Source organism: Equus przewalskii, chromosome 3, assembly GCF_037783145.1.
Source record: "Equus przewalskii isolate Varuska chromosome 3, EquPr2, whole genome shotgun sequence".
NCBI lineage: Eukaryota > Metazoa > Chordata > Mammalia > Perissodactyla > Equidae > Equus > Equus przewalskii.
This window is the reverse complement of record NC_091833.1, coordinates 117,810,883-117,829,448: the sequence shown is the minus strand read 5'-3', so window position 1 is coordinate 117,829,448 and position 18,566 is coordinate 117,810,883. Positions and strand designations below refer to the sequence as shown.

Below are 18,566 nucleotides of genomic sequence, written 5' to 3'. Positions count from 1 at the left end.
GACTCAGCACTGCCGAGCATCCTTCCCAGGACTTCCCGGGTCCCCCTCCATGCCAGGCACCCACTAGGAGAGGGAGCTCAGCCCTGGCACAGCCTGTGCGGCCAGGCTTTCCGGAACACTGGCTTTCCAGTAGTTCACCTCAGAGAGAAATGTGCTGCTCCAAGGACGGCTTCAGCTGCAGCTGGGCACTCAGTTTATTTGCTGAAAACAAATCACTGAGCAGCCTGGCAAGAAGTTAACACTAAAATCTCAATCCCCTAGAACAGCGTCCATGCCCGGCACAGGGCTCTGACAAAGTACTATGAGGACAGCAGCTTATTTGCCAGGCGAGCAGAGCAGGGAAATCGAGGCACATGCTGGCGCTGCCCTCCCACAGGTCATGCTTCATGCAGACCCCGGGGCAGCAGGACCCAGGTTTTGGAAAGACCACCTGTCTCATTCATCTCACTCACCTCACTGCGACGCCCCCTCCCCGCCATGGCAAAGCCTCGCGGTTTGCTGACACCCTGGTTGCATTTCTCCAGGTCTCTGTCATCTGTCTGTGTTATTACCCCTCACCCGTGGCCACCGTCAGGAGCCCTGAGGGGACAATTGGGCTGCACATTGTCTATGCACATTGGGGGACCTGCAGACGCAAACCCAGGCCTTTCTCCCAGCCCTGGGGCCTGGTTTAAGTCCTGAAGGGCTCCCATCTGCCACTGCCCTTCTAGGTAACCTCCCTCCACCAGGTGGCCCAGCTACAGTGGGCAGGCCACCGACAGACAACTCCACACCCATTGCCAGGTGTCGGGACCCTGGAAACCGGGAGGGACCCTAGGCGGGGCTCTAGACCCCCAGCCAACTGAGACTGAGTTAACTGAACAGCCATGGCAGGAAGTCCTGTATGTAGCACTGCCAGGGTTCCACAAAACACCCCAGGGTGGGGGGTGCACCCCAGCACCCACAAAGCTCGAAGGGTTCCTCTTTCAAGAAGCATTTTACCCTGCAAGTTCCTCAGGCTTCTCTTTGAGAAGGCCATTCACCTCTGATCTGAACCCAGAATACTGACAGAAAGCTTCCAGATACATATCACTCAGTAAAGCACTGTATTTACAAGGAATGTTCCCCCACCAAGAGGGGGGAGAAAGAAAGTCAATGACCCACACCCCAAAAGTGGTTTGGGGGTGCAGACGAGAGAGCTCTTCACAGGGTGCAGGGCTGAGTGTGGTAATCACCCACCACATGGTAATCCCCATCCATCTGGACAGCATCACCCACCTCAAAGATGGAAAACACAAATTCATCCTGTACCATCATTATATGCTCTTTGATGATGCCAAGAAATCCTGGCCTAGTCCCATTCAGAGTCCCCCTCCCCCATGCCAGGATTTTACCCCTTAGCGCAGTCACCAGGGATCAACGAGAGAGTTACTATCTAGCAAGGAACACAAATATTAATATTTTTTGTTTCAAATGAAGACACAAACTATTCCAGAATGTTTCACCTTTCTAAAGTTAACTCTTGGAAAAAGCCTTCCCTAAACAAAAGCAAAAAAAATTATCTCACCCACACCACAGAGAAGGACAGGCTGATAAGCTGTTCTGCACACTGTCTTTTCCCTGCAGCGTCACAGTCCACATAATACTTACAAATCCTGAACACTTTACATGAAGAAAAATCACAGTGGTGTTTAAAAGATCACCCTAAAGAAAATACATGGAAATTTGAGCAGATGCATATGTCATTTTATGTTAAGCTACTGTATTATACATCAGGTTTTTTTTTTTTTACTCAATTTAGGTAGTTACTAATGATTCAGATATCAAAATTTTTAACTGTCATCTAAGAATATTTTAAAGCATTTCCAAATGCTTTTTAGAACTGCAAGAACAATGAGTATTTTTGGCTTCAGAATATTTTCCACTGCATTGTAATGAACAAGAAGCTCAGTGTTCAGTTTTAAACCAAAGCCGGGATTAAATCAAGAATGCAGTTTGAATTGTATATCTATCTAAATACAAAAGTGAAAAGAAGTCCCCATGGCAGGCAACCATCTCCAGAGACACATCCTCCCACAGCTAACACTTAACACTGCAATTCTTCCAAGCCCAGAATCTTCCCGGGACTGACTGTTTGCTCACTTGAGCCAAAATGTGTTAAGTTAGATAGGAAGGGGAAGCATAAAATTCAATTCCTAATCTGAGGCAAAGATCTAAGCTTTGGTTTGAAAAATGAAAAGCTCTTGGGGTAACCTAACATACTCCAACCCTTCAAGCAATCAAGATATTTAACTCCAAAGACAGATCTCAAACAAGGGACTGCCCAAGCTCAGACCACAGGGCACTGCTCCAAGCGAACACCACAGCCGGACACAAAGATCTCAGATGCAGAAGTGTCTCGTGTCCAGGGGTCAGGGACAAATATCAGACAACATGATGTGAGATGACAGTGGAGAAAAGGCGAGAACCAGACGAAACATTATTCCCTCCCTGCTCCTAATGCACACAGCTTTGGGCTGGGTCCCTTGGATTAGCTCATTCACCAGCTCCCACCTTGCTCTGGTTAGCCCCTGGAGTTTGCCTCGGAGGGGTGGCTGCCTGCTGAAGAAGGAAGACTAGGGACATGGTTCTCAATGGCTGGGCACAACCTCAAGAGCAGTATCACTGTCCACTTTGAAAGACTCTTCCCTAAGAAAGTCAAATATGGTATGAACTCATTCATAAACAGAAGAGAAAAACAACAACAAACACATTGAGACAGAGATTGAATTGGTGGTTACCAGAGGGGAAGAGGGGAGGGAGGTTACCAGAGGGGAAAGGGGTGACAGGGCACATGTGGGTGGTGATGGATGGTAGTCTTTGCGTGGTGAACGTGATGTAGTCTACACAGAAATTGAAATGTAATAACGTACACCCAAAATTTATATAATATTATAAACCAATGTTACCGCGATAAAAAAAGGCTCTTTCCCAAACTGAAACAGGCAGGGCCGCTGAAATTACTCAGCTATTGATAAAACAGAGAGTCCACAATTACTTTTCCTTCCCTTCTGCAATATGATACAGGAAGGTGATCCTGAAAGGATGCCTCTTTCACAGCCACACCTGGACAGAGGCGTCCCAGAGCCCCAGGACCCCTGACAAAAGTGTGTTTGGAGACACCAGAATGTTACCCGACCTGGGATATATTTCCTGCCCGCCCTCACCATTTGTCATTGAAAAAGTAACGCTGCTGCCCACCCCCAAAATGACCTTTTCACAAGTGGATTTGGTTTTTCCCTAACTGGTGACACAAGTCACACAAACAAAAAGCCACTCCTTGTACAGATATCCCATGCAGACTGCCACCTTCCCTGGCAACCTACACAGAGAGGCAGGCAGGACTGAGAGTGGCCTTGTGGGGGGCCACAGCCAGCAGAGGGCCAGGCAGAAGGTGGCCAAGGGCAGGGGGGCCCCAAACCACACGCAGCACCCGACTGAGCCACCACCAGCAATAAGTAGCTGCTACACGACAGCGAGGTCGGGAGCGCCAAGAGCCGCTGCACCAGGCAGAAAGAACCCAAATCCCCTCTGGGGGAGGCCAAGGCCGAGCAAGGGGCGGCCCCAGGCATCCTAAGGCCCCAACCAACGCTCGGAGAACTCTCCGATCAAAAGGCCACGAAGCACGAGCCCTTCGGGTCCCCAAGCTTTTCCCTGGACCTCGAGTGCCCATCTTCCAAACGGACCTGCTGCCTCTCCGAGTGGGCACCCCAGGAGGGCACGGATTTATGGAACCCCCTACCTGAGAGACCACCCACGGTGGGGGAGGGCAGCTGGAAAGCTGGATCCAGAAAAGCAACCTCGAAGGAGAGGCGGATTCCTTGGGTTGGTCAGCGACACTGCGGCCTTGGGTGTCCGAGGCGCCCAGACGCCTCGGCTGGCCCCGCTCGCGCTCTTGGTCGCCTTGGTGATCCCACCTGAGCCACAAGCCCTCACCCAAGATCCCAGCGCGTGGGCCCTCCCCCTGCGCGGGCCCCCAGTGTTAGGCCCCGGACGCCGCGGGTGCGCCCAGGACACTGCGCCCGGCTCCGGACACCGCGGCACCCCGACCCGCGCCGGGCGCGCCTGACCCCACTCCGGCCGCAGCGGACACGAGCCCTGGGCGGGCGACGGGGACGCAGCGCCCGCAGTGCGACTGGCGCAGCCGCCGAGGCGCGGGGCGCGCCGCCCGGACCCCGACCCCGCGGCCGAGGAGGGGCGCCGCGCGGGGGTCCGCACCTCCGGCCGGCTGAGGCTACGGGACCCGGGCGCGCTCCGCCCGCCGGCCGGGCTGGGTCCCTGTCCTGGATTCGAGAGCACGCGGATGGGCACGGGACAAGGATGGGGACGCGCACTGGGCCGAGGTGCAGATCCGTCCTGGTTCGGGAAGGCAGGCCCGGGACGGTGGGATGGGGACTTGCTCTGGACACAGGGGAGGAGGGGTCGGTCCGCGCGACCCGGGAGAGGGAAATGCGGGTCCCCTCCAGCATCTGGCGAAGTGGGGAAAGTCTGCTCGGGAGTGCAGAGGGAGGATGGGAGGCACATTCCGGGCCCACGATAATGGAGGGGGAGGGGGAGGGGGGGAGGAGGGGAATGAGGGAGTCACCCCGGTGTAGGCAGGGGGGATGGAAAGGTCCTTCCCGGACCCGGGAGAAATGGTAGGGGGTCTGTTTGGGGCTGCGGGTCAGGGACTACAAGGTGCGAGCAGGGCGCCACGCAGGACCGGGATGAGGAGGGAGAGGGGCCCGTTCTGGCCGCGGGCAGGGGGAAGTGCACGGGGCCCGAGGGTAAGAGCGGGAGGGTCGGTCCTGGAGCGGGCTTCGGAACCGGAGGTCTGCGCGAGCCGCGCGGAGCGAGGGGTGTCGGCGGCACGAGAGAGAGGGTCACGGCAGGGAAAGGGGTCCGCCCCGGCAGGGCGGGACGAGCCGCTCACCTTGGGTTTGTACAGCCACTTTCGGAACCTGTTCATCATCGCCGCCCGCCCGGCCCCCGCGGCCCTCGCCTCCGCAGCGCTGCGCCCGGGCCCGGCTGCGGCGCGGGGCGGACGCGGGGGCAGGGCGGCCGGGGCCCCGAGCGGTCCGGGGCGGCTGGCGCGAGCGGAGCCGGGGCGCCGGGCGGACGGCAGGCAGGTGCGCGGGCAGGTGCGCGGCCCGGAGAGACTCTGCGGGCGGCGCGCCGGACGGACCCGCAGACCGCGGCAGACGGACAGACGGTTGGACAGACGGATGGACACGGGCACCAGGGCACCGGCTCGTCGCTGCTCACTGACAGCCAGCGCCTCCGCGGCCACCTCCGCCACCGCCGCCCGCGCCGCACATGCGCCGAGGCGCCGCGAGCCCCCTGCCCGCCGCGGGCGGCGGAGGCTGCCCAATCCCGGCTCCGCGTCGCGCCCCGCCCGAGGCGCGCTCCCCGCCCGAGGGCAACCAGGCGCGCTTGGGAGGCCGAGGAACTTCAAGTCCCGGCGGGCATGGCGGGGAGGCGGGGCCCTGAGCACGGCGTCCTTTGCCTGGCCGCGGGCGCTGTGCATTCTGGGGGTTGTAGTCTTCCCGCCGACAGCGCCGGAGCGTGCAGCCGGTTGCTAGGTGACGACGCCCAAACGGCACCCCTGCGCGCCCCCTGCGTGCGTGGTTGCTCAGGTCCTCGCGAGCCGGAGGGCAGCCGGGGACCTTCTGCAATTCCCGAGACCCCCTGGCCGCCGGCCCTGGCAGCCTCTGTGGGGCCGGCGGAGGCGAGAAGGCGGTTCGGGAGCGCCCGCGGAGCCCGCCGACAGGTACGGGGAAGGGAAGCAGGTGGGGCCGGACAGACAGGAGGGCGAGGCGCGTCCCCTCGGCCCCGGCACCTCCCGCGATCTGCGGGCCAGCTCTCATCTTCCTTGCTTCCCATCTTCTTGCTTTCACTAACCACCTTTTTGGTCTTCTTCCCAGCTCGTTGATTAAAGTTAACGGTGATTTTTTTTTTAATCGCCACAATAAACTGTACTTTTTAAAAAGATATTCTCCCATAGTTACTATTTCCACCCCCCCCACCCACCCCCCCACGGTACCTTAATTTGGATCCATAAAAACAATCACCAAAATCGGAGAGCCTATTATGTGCCAAGCAGAGAGCTGAAAACAAATATGTGGTCTCACTTTAAATTCCCTTTGACAGCTGAAGAAACTGAGGGACGAAGAGGCTGCCGGTGCTCTGGCTGTAGGAGGAGGATCCCTAACAAGGGCGAGTGGGCGCTTTCCCCTGTCCCCACCCAGCACCACTGCTCCAGGTGTTCTGAAATGTGCAGGGTGTTCTGAAATGTGCAGATTTAGGACGCAGGCAAGGGAAGCCACTCTTCCCTTGATGGAGAATTTATTCTCTGCAGCTCCTGTTATCACTGACCCAAAGTCCAGGTGCTCAGATAGTCTTGGACTCCATGACCCCTCTATTCCGTTAAAGTCAATGTGAGGCTGGGCCCAGCTGGCGTTTGAGATTTCCGTGTGTGCTGGTAGTCATCCATGTTCATTTCTGAGTGCCTGAGTGGTCTTCCCAGCTCCCCTCTAGCTACCACCCAGTCACTGCTCTCCTGAACAGCAAAACCCCTCCAGAGTTCCCTCTCATCTCCAATTCCTTTCCACTTCTTCTCTCTTGAGCCCACTGGAATCAGATTTTCACCCAATTGCTCCTCCAAGGTTCTTTATCAAAGTCATCCTTGACCCTGATGTTGCTAAATCCAGTGATCGGAGCTCAGCTCCATCTCTTCCTTGAATTGTCAGCAGCAAGTGACCCAGCTGAGTGCTCCCCTCCTGGACACATCGTCACTTGGCTGGAATGGATCACACTCTCCGCCTCTCCTCCCATGGCTGCTCCTTCTCAGTCTCCTTGGCTGGTGCCTCCTCTGCTCCTCAACCTTCTAACACTTGAGCCCCAGAAGTCCTGAAAAATCCCAACATCATAGTGGCCCAAACAGGATTATCCATGTTTCCATAAAGGAGGTCCATGGGGAGGCAATGCTGAGTTGGGGTGGTATGGCAGCCCCAAAAAGTCATCAGAAACCTGGGCTCTTCTAGCTTGCCCACCTGCTATCTTTAACATGTTTCCTCACAGTCCAGGATGGCTGTTTAGGTTCCTGCCATCACCTCCTAAGTCTAGGCAGCAGGATGGAAAAGAGAAGAAGGGCACGCCCATCCCTTTCAGAGGGAGACTTTCCAGAAGTCTCACCCTTTTCACTTCTTGGCATACTCACCTGCCAGGGAGACTAGGAAGTGTCATCTTTCAGTTGGACAGCAGTAAGCCCAAATGAAAACAAGAGTTCTGTTAGTCAAGAGCAAAGGGAGAATGGAGATTGAAGAGCAACCAGCGAACCTGCCACATGGGTGTGTACTTTAAGCACAAGCCATCAGAGTGTGACTTTGCAGGAATCCTTAGGAAACTGGCTTTAATCAGGATTAAAAGCCAGGAAAAGAATTTATGTCAATTAACACATATTTCAGATCTATGTAAGTGAAGCCTCTCTAGTGATTGAGGGTGCTGGACTGGTCTGTGCCTGATGGAATTTAAATCTCCTCCTGTAGTCCCATTTCTGTCTCTAAAGGGTTTGCTGAGAAAAGAGAAGCTTTGGTCCAGCCTGCTTTCAAGTTATCCTTAAATATGAGAGAGTCAAGTCCTGATTAGTGGAGTTAAAATCAATATTAAAAAAATCAATAAGCTTGGAAATTAAATCCCACTTCCCACATATATGCTTTTACACCATTAAAATAAAGCTGAGGTATTAAAAGCATGAGTCAGAATTAGATGAACTTAATAACTCTTTCCCACCCAAAGATGTGCTTGTTTTCACGAAGTTCATAGCTAATTTCAAGGGGAATGCAGAATGCAAGTGTGTCTTCTCCTGATGTCCACCCTCACAGGGCACTGCTCTGTGCCAGGTGTGGGGGTGCAGAACCCACGCCCTGAGGAGCACTCAGGCCCAACACTGAACCTGAGTTACAGGGAGGGGTGGTTCTAGCCCAGCTGGGCTCTTTGGGGCCCCTCTCTCTCTGCCCCACAGCCCCCCACAGCCCTCCTCTGCATCTTCCTCTTGGCTGATCCGTTCATTGCTTCCAGTCATTCCATCCAGGCCCACTCCGAATTGGGGGCGGCCTTGAATGGTTCTCTTGCTCCTCCCTGACTTGCATCTTCACCAAAGGCCCTTGGATGATCCTTTCTTCAGAATGTTCCGGCCCCAGGACAGGAGGGGAAGGCAGGGAAGCCATCCGCCCAGGGAGCAGCTCCCGCTGTACACATGCAGACCACCACTCCCACCGCCCTCACCAGGTGCAGGAGGGAGCCCTTTCCCCAGGTGTAGATCTGGTTCCTCCAGGCAGAGCGTGTCCAGAGCGGTTGCAGGAGGGCAGGCTCAAGGGCCAGGGCCCCATCCCAGGGCAGCCCTCCGACGTGTCAGCCATGAGAGGATGGGCAAGCAAGAAAAAAACTCCATCCTTAACATTGTTTCTATGAAAATAGAGTTTTTACCTAGGTTTATTCTTTTCCTTGTGAGCCCTGGAATGTGTGAATGTTGTTTTCTTTTATGTTGATATGGTAGCCTCTTTCACGAAATTGTGCCTCGTCCTGAGATGCTATTGGGGATCAGGCAGAGTGGGTGGTGGGAGGACTTTAGAACCCAGCCTGGGCCTCAGGGACTCCCACAGGCAGAAAAATCCCCGTGGGGATGGGAACCCTGATCCCCTATCGCAATCCCAGGCTCAACACAGGTTGTGTTCTCTTCCACATTTACTTGCCTAGTAAATATTATTGTAGCATCTACTATCTTCCAATTAAATGAGGCAGTAAAACTGAACTCAGTTGAACTATAGGATATGTGGAAGCAAAGGCTTAAAAAAATACTAATATGGTCTTTGGGTAGGTCTGTCTCTGGATGTCAAAGTCACCTTTCAGACTAAAACTAAGAGCACCATTTAGAGTACTTGATCCTTTTGTACATTTTTACATTCCATCGTTCATTCCACAGACATTGCTGCTGCACTTGCTGGGCACCAGCTCTGGGGTTAGGGCCAGGGAATCCAAGGTGATAAAGCCGGGCCTGCTCCAGGCACTCACGGTGGTGTAGTGGAAGTTTGGGTGAATTCACAGGAGGCACAGAGAAGGGAAGAGCTAACGGAGGAGGAAGGAAGGCTTCACAGGTGGTGATATTTGAATTGGGTGTTGAAGGATGCCTAGGAGCTCACCAGGTAGAGGAGAAAGAAGAGTATTTGAGGTTCAGGAGACGCTCGTGAAGGGGCTTCTGAGCCAGTGAGAAGCCTGAGTGGACGTAGCTGAGTGTGGGAGAGAGGAGGAGGAGGGCCCCAGGGACTGTGATGCTGGGCTGTGAAGGGGTAGGACATGCTGAGGAGGCCCCCCTGGGTTCCCGCAGCAGCCAAGAACTTGGTGGGGGGGGGCGGTTAATGATGGATGAGTGGAAGGTGGTTCCCCTGACCTGAGACCACGCCTCCCCAAACTTTCCCCACCTCAGAGGGTGGCACTACCACCACCCCACCCACCCAAGGCTCAGCCGAAACAAAAGCCTTGGGTCCTTCCGTCTTTCCCGCACACTGTCCTGTCTGTCAGGAAGACCTTCCTGGATGGACAAGGGCTATGCTAGTGGGGTGAGGTGGCAGGCCAGATCTGGGAGACCTGGCTAGTGGGTTAGTGGCCAGTTGGTGCAGCCAGACTGGGTGAGCCTCAGCTGGGAATGTCGCTCGGCCTCTCAGACATGAGGCCTGGGGAGAGGGTTTGCATGAACATAAGTAACAAACTATGAGGGGCTTGCCCAGGGGCCACGGGCAGCCTGAGCAAGATGGCCCTCCAGCAGGCCTTGAGCCCTCCCAGCTCCAACCCCACCCAGCAAGGCCTCTGATGGCAGAGGGGTAGTCAGTGTGAGGACCAGCACTTTCCATGGCCTTTCACATGTCCTTTTGTTCATGAGCTGCACTAGGCTGAGGAAAACCAGGTCTCGCTGGGGCAAAGATCGCAAACCGTGGCAGTAAGTGCCTTTTCCAGGCCTTCTCCCAGAGTCAGTATGCCTCCAGGGACCCCGAAGCTCGGCATTCCTTCACCTGAGGGCCAGGTCCCAAGGAGGAGAAACTAGGAGCCAGACCCTGGGCAGACACTGCTCCCTGGGGCCCAGACCCCCCCACCAAGGAAAAAGAACCGGCCCGCACCCTCAATGCTGCCTTTGGCTCAGAGACGCCTGGAGTGTCTGGGGTTATTTTCTATTTAGGAGTGAGCTGAAGTGGAACAAAGAGGCCCCAGAACCGTGCCAGTGCGTGAGGGCAGCTGGCCCTCAGTGTGGACGGTGACACCACAGCCAGCGTGGGCACCAGGAGGGTGGCGGACCCAAGCCAGGGTGGGACTACCAGGACGAGGGGTGGGGCAGGGCAGAAACCCACCCAGAGGGGGCAGCAAGGTCAGGGCCCAGGCTGCAGGTATCACACCTTCCTGCCCACAGTTCCTCCCTGCTCTGCAGAACCCGGGGCTCAGAGAGGTTAAGCCACCTGTCCTCAGTTGCCCAGCAGACCCAGGACTCAAGCAAGGTTGACTCCACAGTGTCCACAGCCTGCCGAGGCCACCTCTGCACCCTGCCCGCACCTCTGCCTCAGGCGCACACCTCCTCGCTTCCAGCCCTCAGCTCGCCCTGCCCATGTCAGAGGGTGGGGACTGCTCCCACGGCCCAGCCACCCAGCCCCTGGCGGAGAAGAGAGGAGGGACTGAGTGGGACACCCCGCCCCCTCCAGCCAAAGACAAGGGGCCCTTCTGTTGCAGAAAACGTTGTGCTTCCTGCTCTCCAGATGGCCCGGCCTGCTGCTGAGGGTCAGACCTGGAAGAAACCACTTGGGGTGTGAGTCAGTAACTCTGTTCCCACCTGTGGCCACATGAGGGAGTAAAATTAGGACTCCCAGCGCCTGCCTGCTGACGTCCCTACCCATCCCTCTGACCACTACACCCCCAAAGGCCACCGTTTAGCTTCAACGTGGGAGACCCTGGTGATGACGAGGACAGGTTGAAAAGTGGCTGAGCTCACCCCCTTTCAGTGCCTGTTGAGAAGCCCCCACCACTCTCAGCACTGCCTGGAGCAGGGCCCCAGAGGAAGCCTTCCTGCCCCAGCAACCTAGTGCTTGCCCCTCCTGGCGGTGTTCCAGCTGCCTGGATCCACCTGTCACGGCAGCCTGGGCCCAAGACTAAGGCTGACTCCCGGATCCACCACGACCCCTCACTGCTGCCACACGCGGTGCCTGGTCTGCACAGACCCTCCCAGGGAGAGGGCGATGCATCCAGAGAGGCCAGCACAGAGACTGGCCCTGGCTGAGAGCCCCTGGCCAGTAACCGTCCCAGCAGCAGGGCCAGCTGGGTGCTCAGGCAGTGGCTGTCTGCCTTCTGTGAACCTGTCTGCTCACAGCTAAGTCTGCCCACCCGAAGACTCAGCTGGAGCCCATCAGAGTGATCTGAGGGGAGCAGGAGGTCCTTCTCCCACTGCCCAGCCTTCCAGGCAGCAGAGGCATCTTGCTCAGGTGAAGGCGCCCAGGAGGCACTGTGGGGCAGAGAGCCAGCGGGGATGTGGGTGACCTCACACACACACCTCTGTGATCTTGCCCCTGCCATGCCTGGCTGCAGAGCCCGCATCTCAGGAGCCGAAGGTCGGCGTGTTTAATGGTCTTTCCTCTGACGTCGTCCAAGCCGGAACACCTTCCCTTGTCCCTGATGGTCGGGACTGCGCTGGCCCAGCTGGGAATCCAGACACGGGGGAAGGTGGCCAGGTGTCTGCCACCACTTCCAGCTGGGCCCAAGGCTTCCTTTCTCCTGGTCCTGAGCCCACATGGCTCTGGGTGGCCCCCAGGGCAATGGCAGGGTCCTGGTCATGCCAAATGCTCACTTACTTAGTTCTAAGGGCTCCCACACACTTTGGGGCAAGAACAGATATAGAAATGGGAACTCTTGGGGACCACCGTAATCCTTCATGGGTCTCGGCTGGTGCCTCATGCAATTGGCCCCGGTTTCTGATTCTAAGGAACCCGTCTCCAAATTCACTGACTCTCCTCAGACTTGGTCTCCAGGGCCTGTCCTCAGCACCAGGGCTCTCAGCCTGTTTCAGCTGATTTCTGAGTTCCAAGAGGCCCTTCTTCTGGCCTCATGCAAGGGAAGCTCCTGCTGGCTTTTGTGTCCTACATAGCCAGGGCTGGGCCCCAAAGCAGTCCCTAAGAGGACAGCCCCAGGCAGGCTTCTGTGGCTGGGCGGTGCAAGGGCCCAGGGGTGCCAACAGTGGAGAGAGGAGTGGGGACGCAGACCCTGGGCTGATGGGCTTCCTCTCCCGTCCCTGACCAGGGCAGGCAGCAGGGCCTCTTTCCCTGAGCCCTCAGTAAAACCCGCTCCAGGACGTGCCAGGTGCAGGGCTCCCCTTGGAACCCTTATCCCCTGTGCCTGGCACCCTCGGCCTGCCATCTGCTGTCACCTTCCTGGAAATCCTCCTGCTTCCCAGTCCCAAGTCTGCCCGTCGCTGGGCTCGCTCGCTGGGGAAGATTACAGGGCTTTCTCTGTCTGCGGATGTCACCATTTTCCCCCAGCTGAGGACAGGCCCAAGGCTCCTGTTGGGGAAGCCAAGGCCACTCTGCACTCCTGTCCCTCTCTACTCTACACGACCTGATTCCTCCCTCCCTGGAGAGAAAAGCATTCTGGGTACTCAGGGGCCTGTCCATCAGGAAAACCACGTCCTTCAGTTCTGGGACCATCTCTTGCATTATTCCTCTCTTCTCTTTCTGGAACACCTGTTAATTGGAATTTGGAATTTTTGCAGTCATTCCCTGATTTTCTTGGTATTTGTCTCCTACTTTCTATATCTGCATCTTTTTCTGCTCTCTGGAAGATTTTTTCAACTTTATCTTCCACCTCTTCTATTTATATCTTTAGTTCTGCTGTCATATTTTAATTTCTAAGAACTCTTTCTTTTCCTCCAAATGTTCCTTGTTTCTTGGATACCGTGTGTCTCTATCTCTCGGAGGTCGGATAGTTGTTTGTCTCTGGGTTTTTCCTGCCTTGACATTGTCTGCTTTCTCCCGCCTCCTGTCCTGCTGGTTTTGTGTCCTTGCAGTGTTTTGTGTCAGAGCCTTTCTCAAGTGTCTGGTGGCATTTGCCCCTCATTCTCTTTAAAGTGATGGGGGGACCAGGATGGACTGGGATTGGCCCTCTCACTGGGGATCCCCAGTGTCAGTGTAGCTTCTGTTTTTTCACTTGGTCTCCAGCCTGGAGTGTCTAGGTGTGGGGCTGCTATCCAGAGCCACTCCAGCTTGGTGGGGAGTGGAGAGGGGCCCCCGCTGCCCAGGGCACCAGCAGCCCGGCTTTGCCAATGACTGGTGCCCAGGAAGGCCAGCAGCACGGTGGCACCAAGGAGCTGCTCCATCAGCCTGGGACAAGAGGGGGGTGGGAAGGGAGCTGTGGCAGGCCTGGCCACCTCCCTAGGAGGGCAATTTGAGGGCCATCTGTTAGAACAAGTTCCTGGGGTCCAAGCACCACCCCAAGCAGCTTTTCCAAGGTCTCCTAGAGAGGGGCTCTGGCCAAGCTGGTCTCCCCGAGCTGGTGTCTTTCTGGAATGTTCAATGCCCATCCAAGTCCTGGCCACTTACTGGCTATGCATCCGCTCTGGCTGTTGGTTCCTTTATCCTTAAAATGGGGGTGTTGAACCTGGTGACCCGAGGATTCTTCTTGCCCAACCTTTTGTGATTAGGTCACCCCCTCGCAGGACCTGCCACCCCATTTGGGCAGGGCCTGCTGAGTAAGCAGTCACTGAACCCGGCTGGGCTGAGGGATGCCCAGAGGCCCGCTCATGGGGTGCCTCTACTCTCCGGCCTGACCCCCCCCCCAGGGGCTGTTCCCACCCGTGCAGAGCTGTATGGCTTGGGGGGCCTGTGGGGGCAGCTATGGAACCTCCAGGCGCAGGGCAGAGAGGGCTGGGACTGTGGGTGAGTCGGGGGTCGGCTCCCCCAGGCAGCAGAGGCCTGCAGGTACACAGTCCAGGAAGTAGGCCCAGGGTTACCCCAGCCAGATTTGCCCCTTCCATTTAGCGTTACTCACCTCAAGAGGTCCCAGGCTCCCTGGTGGACTTCCTGTCACTGTTGGTGAGGGTCCTGTGGCCACATCTACCACCTGCCAGGCTGACAGCCCAGAGGTCATGGAGGGTGTGACCTGTAACTGTTTGCTTTTAGGGTCCCGCCCTGGAAGATGGCCTATTACGAAAAATGCATTGAAACTGTGGTTGAGCAACTGGACAAGTTTAACCCTGAGAAAGACAGTCCTGAGCAGTTCCTGGAGACTGTGTCCACCTCCCTACAGGTAGGCTCAGGGCGGTGGCTCAGGGCTGGCTGGAAGCCAAGTCAGTGACACCTGTCACGCAGCTATTTACCTTCTAGTAAACGTCACATTCGTTCCTCCTGGCTGCTTCCCCTCCTACACAGGGAGAGGCCTGAGCGCGATGCCTAGCTGTCCAAAGGGTGGACGTCCTCAATTTCACTCAATGTCATGATGGGGGCTGGCCATGTTTCCACAGGAGCCCTTCAGGGGCGGGACCGCCTCTCTGCCTCAGGAGGCATTCGTGGCATCCAGAATGTGCATCAGACTACTCTTCTGCAAAGAACATTGGCACTGTAACTTGGGGTCGTACTGTCCTCAGCTGGAAGCATACACGAGTCACCTCGACTGGCATCCCAGAGTGTCTTTGGGCCCCAGAACATGGCCATGTACCGGGCAGCACTGCCTTGGCCGTAACTCATGCCATACTTGTGTCTATCCACTGAGCAGCCTCCGACAGAGAGGCAGGGCTGACCGGCGCTGAGGCCCATGGGAGCCCCACCTCCTTCATCTTCCCACCGACCCCTGGAAGAAATAAGGGCCCCACCCTCTAGTGACTGGCTCTTTTTCCCACACCCCAGGGTAGTCCCTGTCCTTTTCTCCCCGTACGGCCCACCCCATTTCAAGCTCATACAGAGAGACCCCTGGGCTGAAGTCCCTGAGCGTGGGGAGGGCTCAGGTCTGTCCTCGCTCTAGCACCACCGGCCGCCTCAGCAGCCATCAGAGGCCTCCCTGTTGCCTGGGGCTCTGACCACAGTCCATCCACCAGGGAGGGCAGGTGCTCAGGGAGCAGGACTTTGGAGGGGGCATCCCGTTGGACGAGACATTCAGAAGAGGCCAAGTGTGCCCAGGGGAACGCTCCAGGATTTTCCCTCAACCTGCTGCCCACCATCACTGCCCTCGGGTGGGAGAGAACACTCGCACCGCTGGGAGGAGGGGCTGTCGTAGCAAATGCATTAATTACAGGATGTTCCGCTGTTGTTTCTGCCTGCTCAGCTGTGGCCTCTGCTGTGCCCCCAGGCTGCACACAGACCCACCTTCCCTTGGGCTGGATGGGAGCTTTTCCTCCTTCCTTAGCCACCTTGTGGTGCAACAGCCAGGAAACCCATCGGGAGGCCAGGGTGGGTGGTCACTGTCCTATGGCAGGGACCAGGGCCCTGGGCAGTGCACGCAAAGGCTGTTGGGGTGCCAGAAACCAGAGCCTCCCCCAAGAGAGAAAGTGTGGGACAGCTTACCCAGTGCCTGTCCCCCAGTTTCTTTCAGGAAAAGATGTCTCCGCCAGCTGGAGCCTGGCAGTCAGCAGGGGCTGGGCGAGGGCAGCACTCCTGCAGCTGCGCCCCCTCTCCCACACCTCTGCACCCCGCTTCTCCAGTTCTTTCCCTGAGACCCTAAGCATTTGGGGGAAATGAGGAAAGTAGCCAGGCCCGTCCACAGTTCCTCTTCCGCCAGCCGCCGGACACCCCTTGTGCCACTCAGCACGCCCCGTTCCCACCTGGCCCGCGCCCCTTCAGCTGCTCAAGGACGTGGCTCTAGCAGTCCCTCTGTCTGTCTGTCCTCACGGCCTTCTGTGGCACTTTCCCATCAGCCTCAACTGCTGCTGTTTCCCTCATCCTGAAAAGAAAGGCCTCTGGTCTCCAGTGCCCTGCCTCTCCCCCAGCAGCTCTCGCCTCCCGTTTCCAGTGAGACTTCTCGGCGTCCCTGCCCTCAGCTCCCCCAGGCCCTCCAAGCCTTTCCCCCACAGCTCGGCAAAAATAGTAGAGTTAATGTCTTTATTTGTCGATGATAACCATTACAGAAAATCGGGTTTGTTACAACAAAGAGTTGGAGGATTTTTTCCCCACAACCAATGGATTATTAGCGATAAAGGAGTCCCGGTCGTCACTTGTGAGCCATGCTCTGTGTGTGCATTTCTCTGAGCAGGGAGCCAGCCTCGCCAACTCCACCCCCCAACTCGCAGGCCCTGCGCCTTCCGAGGGGGCCAGCCTGGCGCCTTTGACGTGGTGAGGCGGCAGCTTCTTCAGGTGCGCCGGTCCTTTCAGATCCTTTCAGATGTCCATCGTACCTCCAGGCGGGATGGTGCGCTAGAAACCCACCCACTTTGGACAACACGTTTTCTCCCCAGCCATCAGGAAATTGGTGCAATACACTGCTCTTGTCAGGCCAAGGCCCGAGATTGCCACCTGGAAGAAAACTATACAGCACATCAACCAACTGGCAGAGAGTCTGGTGAAGGGTGGGGTCATCGGTTCAGTTGCGTCCCCCAAAAAGATATGTTGAAGTCCTAGCCCCCAGTTACCTGTGAATGTGACCTTATTTGGAAGCACCGTCTTTGCAGATGAAATCATCCTTGACCGAGGATGAGCCCCACATCCAATGCCTAGTGTCCTTATAAGAAGAGGGAAATTTGGACAGACACAGAGGGGAGAGCGCCCTGTGATGACACAGAGACACATAGGAAGAAGGCTGTGTGACAACAGAGGCAGAGATTGGAACGATGCCTCTATGAGCCGTGGACACTGAGGAATGCCAGCCACCACCAGCAGCTGGAGGAGCGCGGCACAGACGCTCCCTCTGATCGCTCGCCAAGGAACCAAGCCTGCGACACCCCGGCTCTGGACGCCTGGCCTCGAGAACTGTGAGAATACATTTCTGTCATTTTCAGCCACCAAGTTTGTGGTAATTTCTAACAGCAGCCCCTGAAACCCATACAGACAGGGTGCCTCCTAGGGGAGGCCAAGGACGGAGGGGCCAGGTTGGGACACCCAGCGTTGCCGCAGAAATGCTGGGCTCTGGGGACCAGGTGGAGAGGAGGGCGCCCAAGGTGGTCAGGTGAGGCAAAGGTCCCAGGAGTGGTGCATTTGGGGAAGCATATGATGCCTCCCTCTCCAGACTGAAGTCTGCGGACCACCTCACACAGAGCAGCCTCCCGGCCCTCTGGTGGGACTTCCCATGGGGGCAGTCCCAGAGGGCACTTCTCCACGGAGAATGTGTGTTGCTGGGAGAAGATTTTGGTCTGTAGATGGGGCAGGGACCCATTTACCCTTGAGAGAAAGTTCTCCATCATCCCCACTGTACACACGGGTCACTGAGATGTGGGGAGTCAGGCCCCACAGTGCACACGGGTCACTGAGATGTGGGGAGTCGGGCCCCACTGTGCACACGGGGCACTGAGATGTGGGGAGTCGAGCCCCCACTGTGCACAAGGGTCACTGAGATGTGGGGAGTCGGGCCCCCACTGTGCACACGGGGCACTGAGATGTGGGGAGTCGAGCCCCCACTGTGCACAAGGGTCACTGAGATGTGGGGAGTCGAGCCCCCACTGTGCACACGGGGCACTGAGATGTGGGGAGTCGGGCCCCCACTGTCCACACGGGGCACTGAGATGTGGGGAGTCGGGCCCCCACTGTGCACACGGGGCACTGAGATGTGGGGAGTCGGGCCCCCACTGTGCACACGGGGCACTGAGATGTGGGGAGTCGGGCCCCCACTGTGCACACGGGGCACTGAGATGTGGGGACTCGGGCCCCCACTGTGCACACGGGGCACTGAGATGTGGGGAGTCGAGCCCCCACTGTGCACAAGGGTCACTGAGATGTGGGGAGTCGGGCCCCCACTGTGCACACGGGTCACTGAGATGTGGGGAGTCGGGCCCCCACTGTGCACACGGGGCACTGAGATGTGGGGAGTCGAGCCCCCACTGTGCACAAGGGTCACTGAGATGTGGGGACTCGGGCCCCACTGTGCACACGGGGCACTGAGATGTGGGGACTCGGGCCCCCACTGTGCACACGGGGCACTGAGATGTGGGGAGTCGGGCCCCCACTGTGCACACGGGGCACTGAGATGTGGGGAGTGGGGCCTCTCCAGATGCCAGTCTCCACAGTGGTTTTAGAAGAATGGAAGTGGTCTGAGGGCTGGGAACATCAGTGAGGACCCAGATGACCGGCAGACAGCAGCCTGGAGCTGGGGAAGAGGGCACGGGGCGGGGAGGAACACCAGCACCAAGGCACACTGCCAGCAAGGGGCCTGGGCAGCTCCTCTGTGCCCTGGCCAGGCCCTCAGGGAGGGAGCAGGAATCAGGAATGAGAAGGGCTCTCCACCTGCCTCCCCCGTACTCCAGGCTCTGCCCCCTCAGTTAATGTCACTTTGGAACAAGTGTCATTTCATTAGGGCACCGCAATGGGGGACATGAACGTTTCCTCTTAGGGGTTGGGTGGGCATCA

The 18,566-nt window shown here is 57.3% G+C and overlaps 2 protein-coding genes across 10 annotated transcripts in view; one reads left to right on the top strand and one right to left on the bottom strand.

Moving 5' to 3' along the window:
* The window catches only part of ZFYVE28 (zinc finger FYVE-type containing 28), a 121,341-nt gene extending 116,012 nt beyond the window's left edge, over positions 1-5,329 (bottom strand). For 3 of the 7 annotated variants that reach the window (XR_011538815.1, XR_011538813.1, XM_070615209.1), the window contains exon 1: positions 4,931-5,102. Coding sequence is in view for 4 of the 7 variants with exons in the window: in XM_070615209.1 (XP_070471310.1) it covers positions 4,931-4,969 (39 nt within the window). In the remaining 3 variants the exon portion in view is untranslated. Of the gene's footprint in view, positions 1-4,930 lie in introns of all 7 variants that reach the window. The other 4 variants (XR_011538814.1, XM_070615208.1, XM_070615207.1 and 1 more) reach the window with 3 other exon arrangements.
* Positions 5,330-5,557: 228 nt separating this feature from the next.
* Positions 5,558-18,566, top strand: part of CFAP99 (cilia and flagella associated protein 99) — a 49,493-nt gene continuing 36,484 nt past the window's right edge. The window contains exons 1-2 of one of the 3 annotated variants that reach the window (XM_070615210.1): positions 5,558-5,767; positions 14,202-14,328. In XM_070615210.1, coding sequence (XP_070471311.1) covers positions 14,218-14,328 — 111 coding nt within the window. In that variant the 5' untranslated portion in view covers positions 5,558-5,767; positions 14,202-14,217. Of the gene's footprint in view, positions 5,768-14,201; positions 16,979-18,566 lie in introns of all 3 variants that reach the window. The other 2 variants (XM_070615211.1, XM_070615212.1) reach the window with 2 other exon arrangements.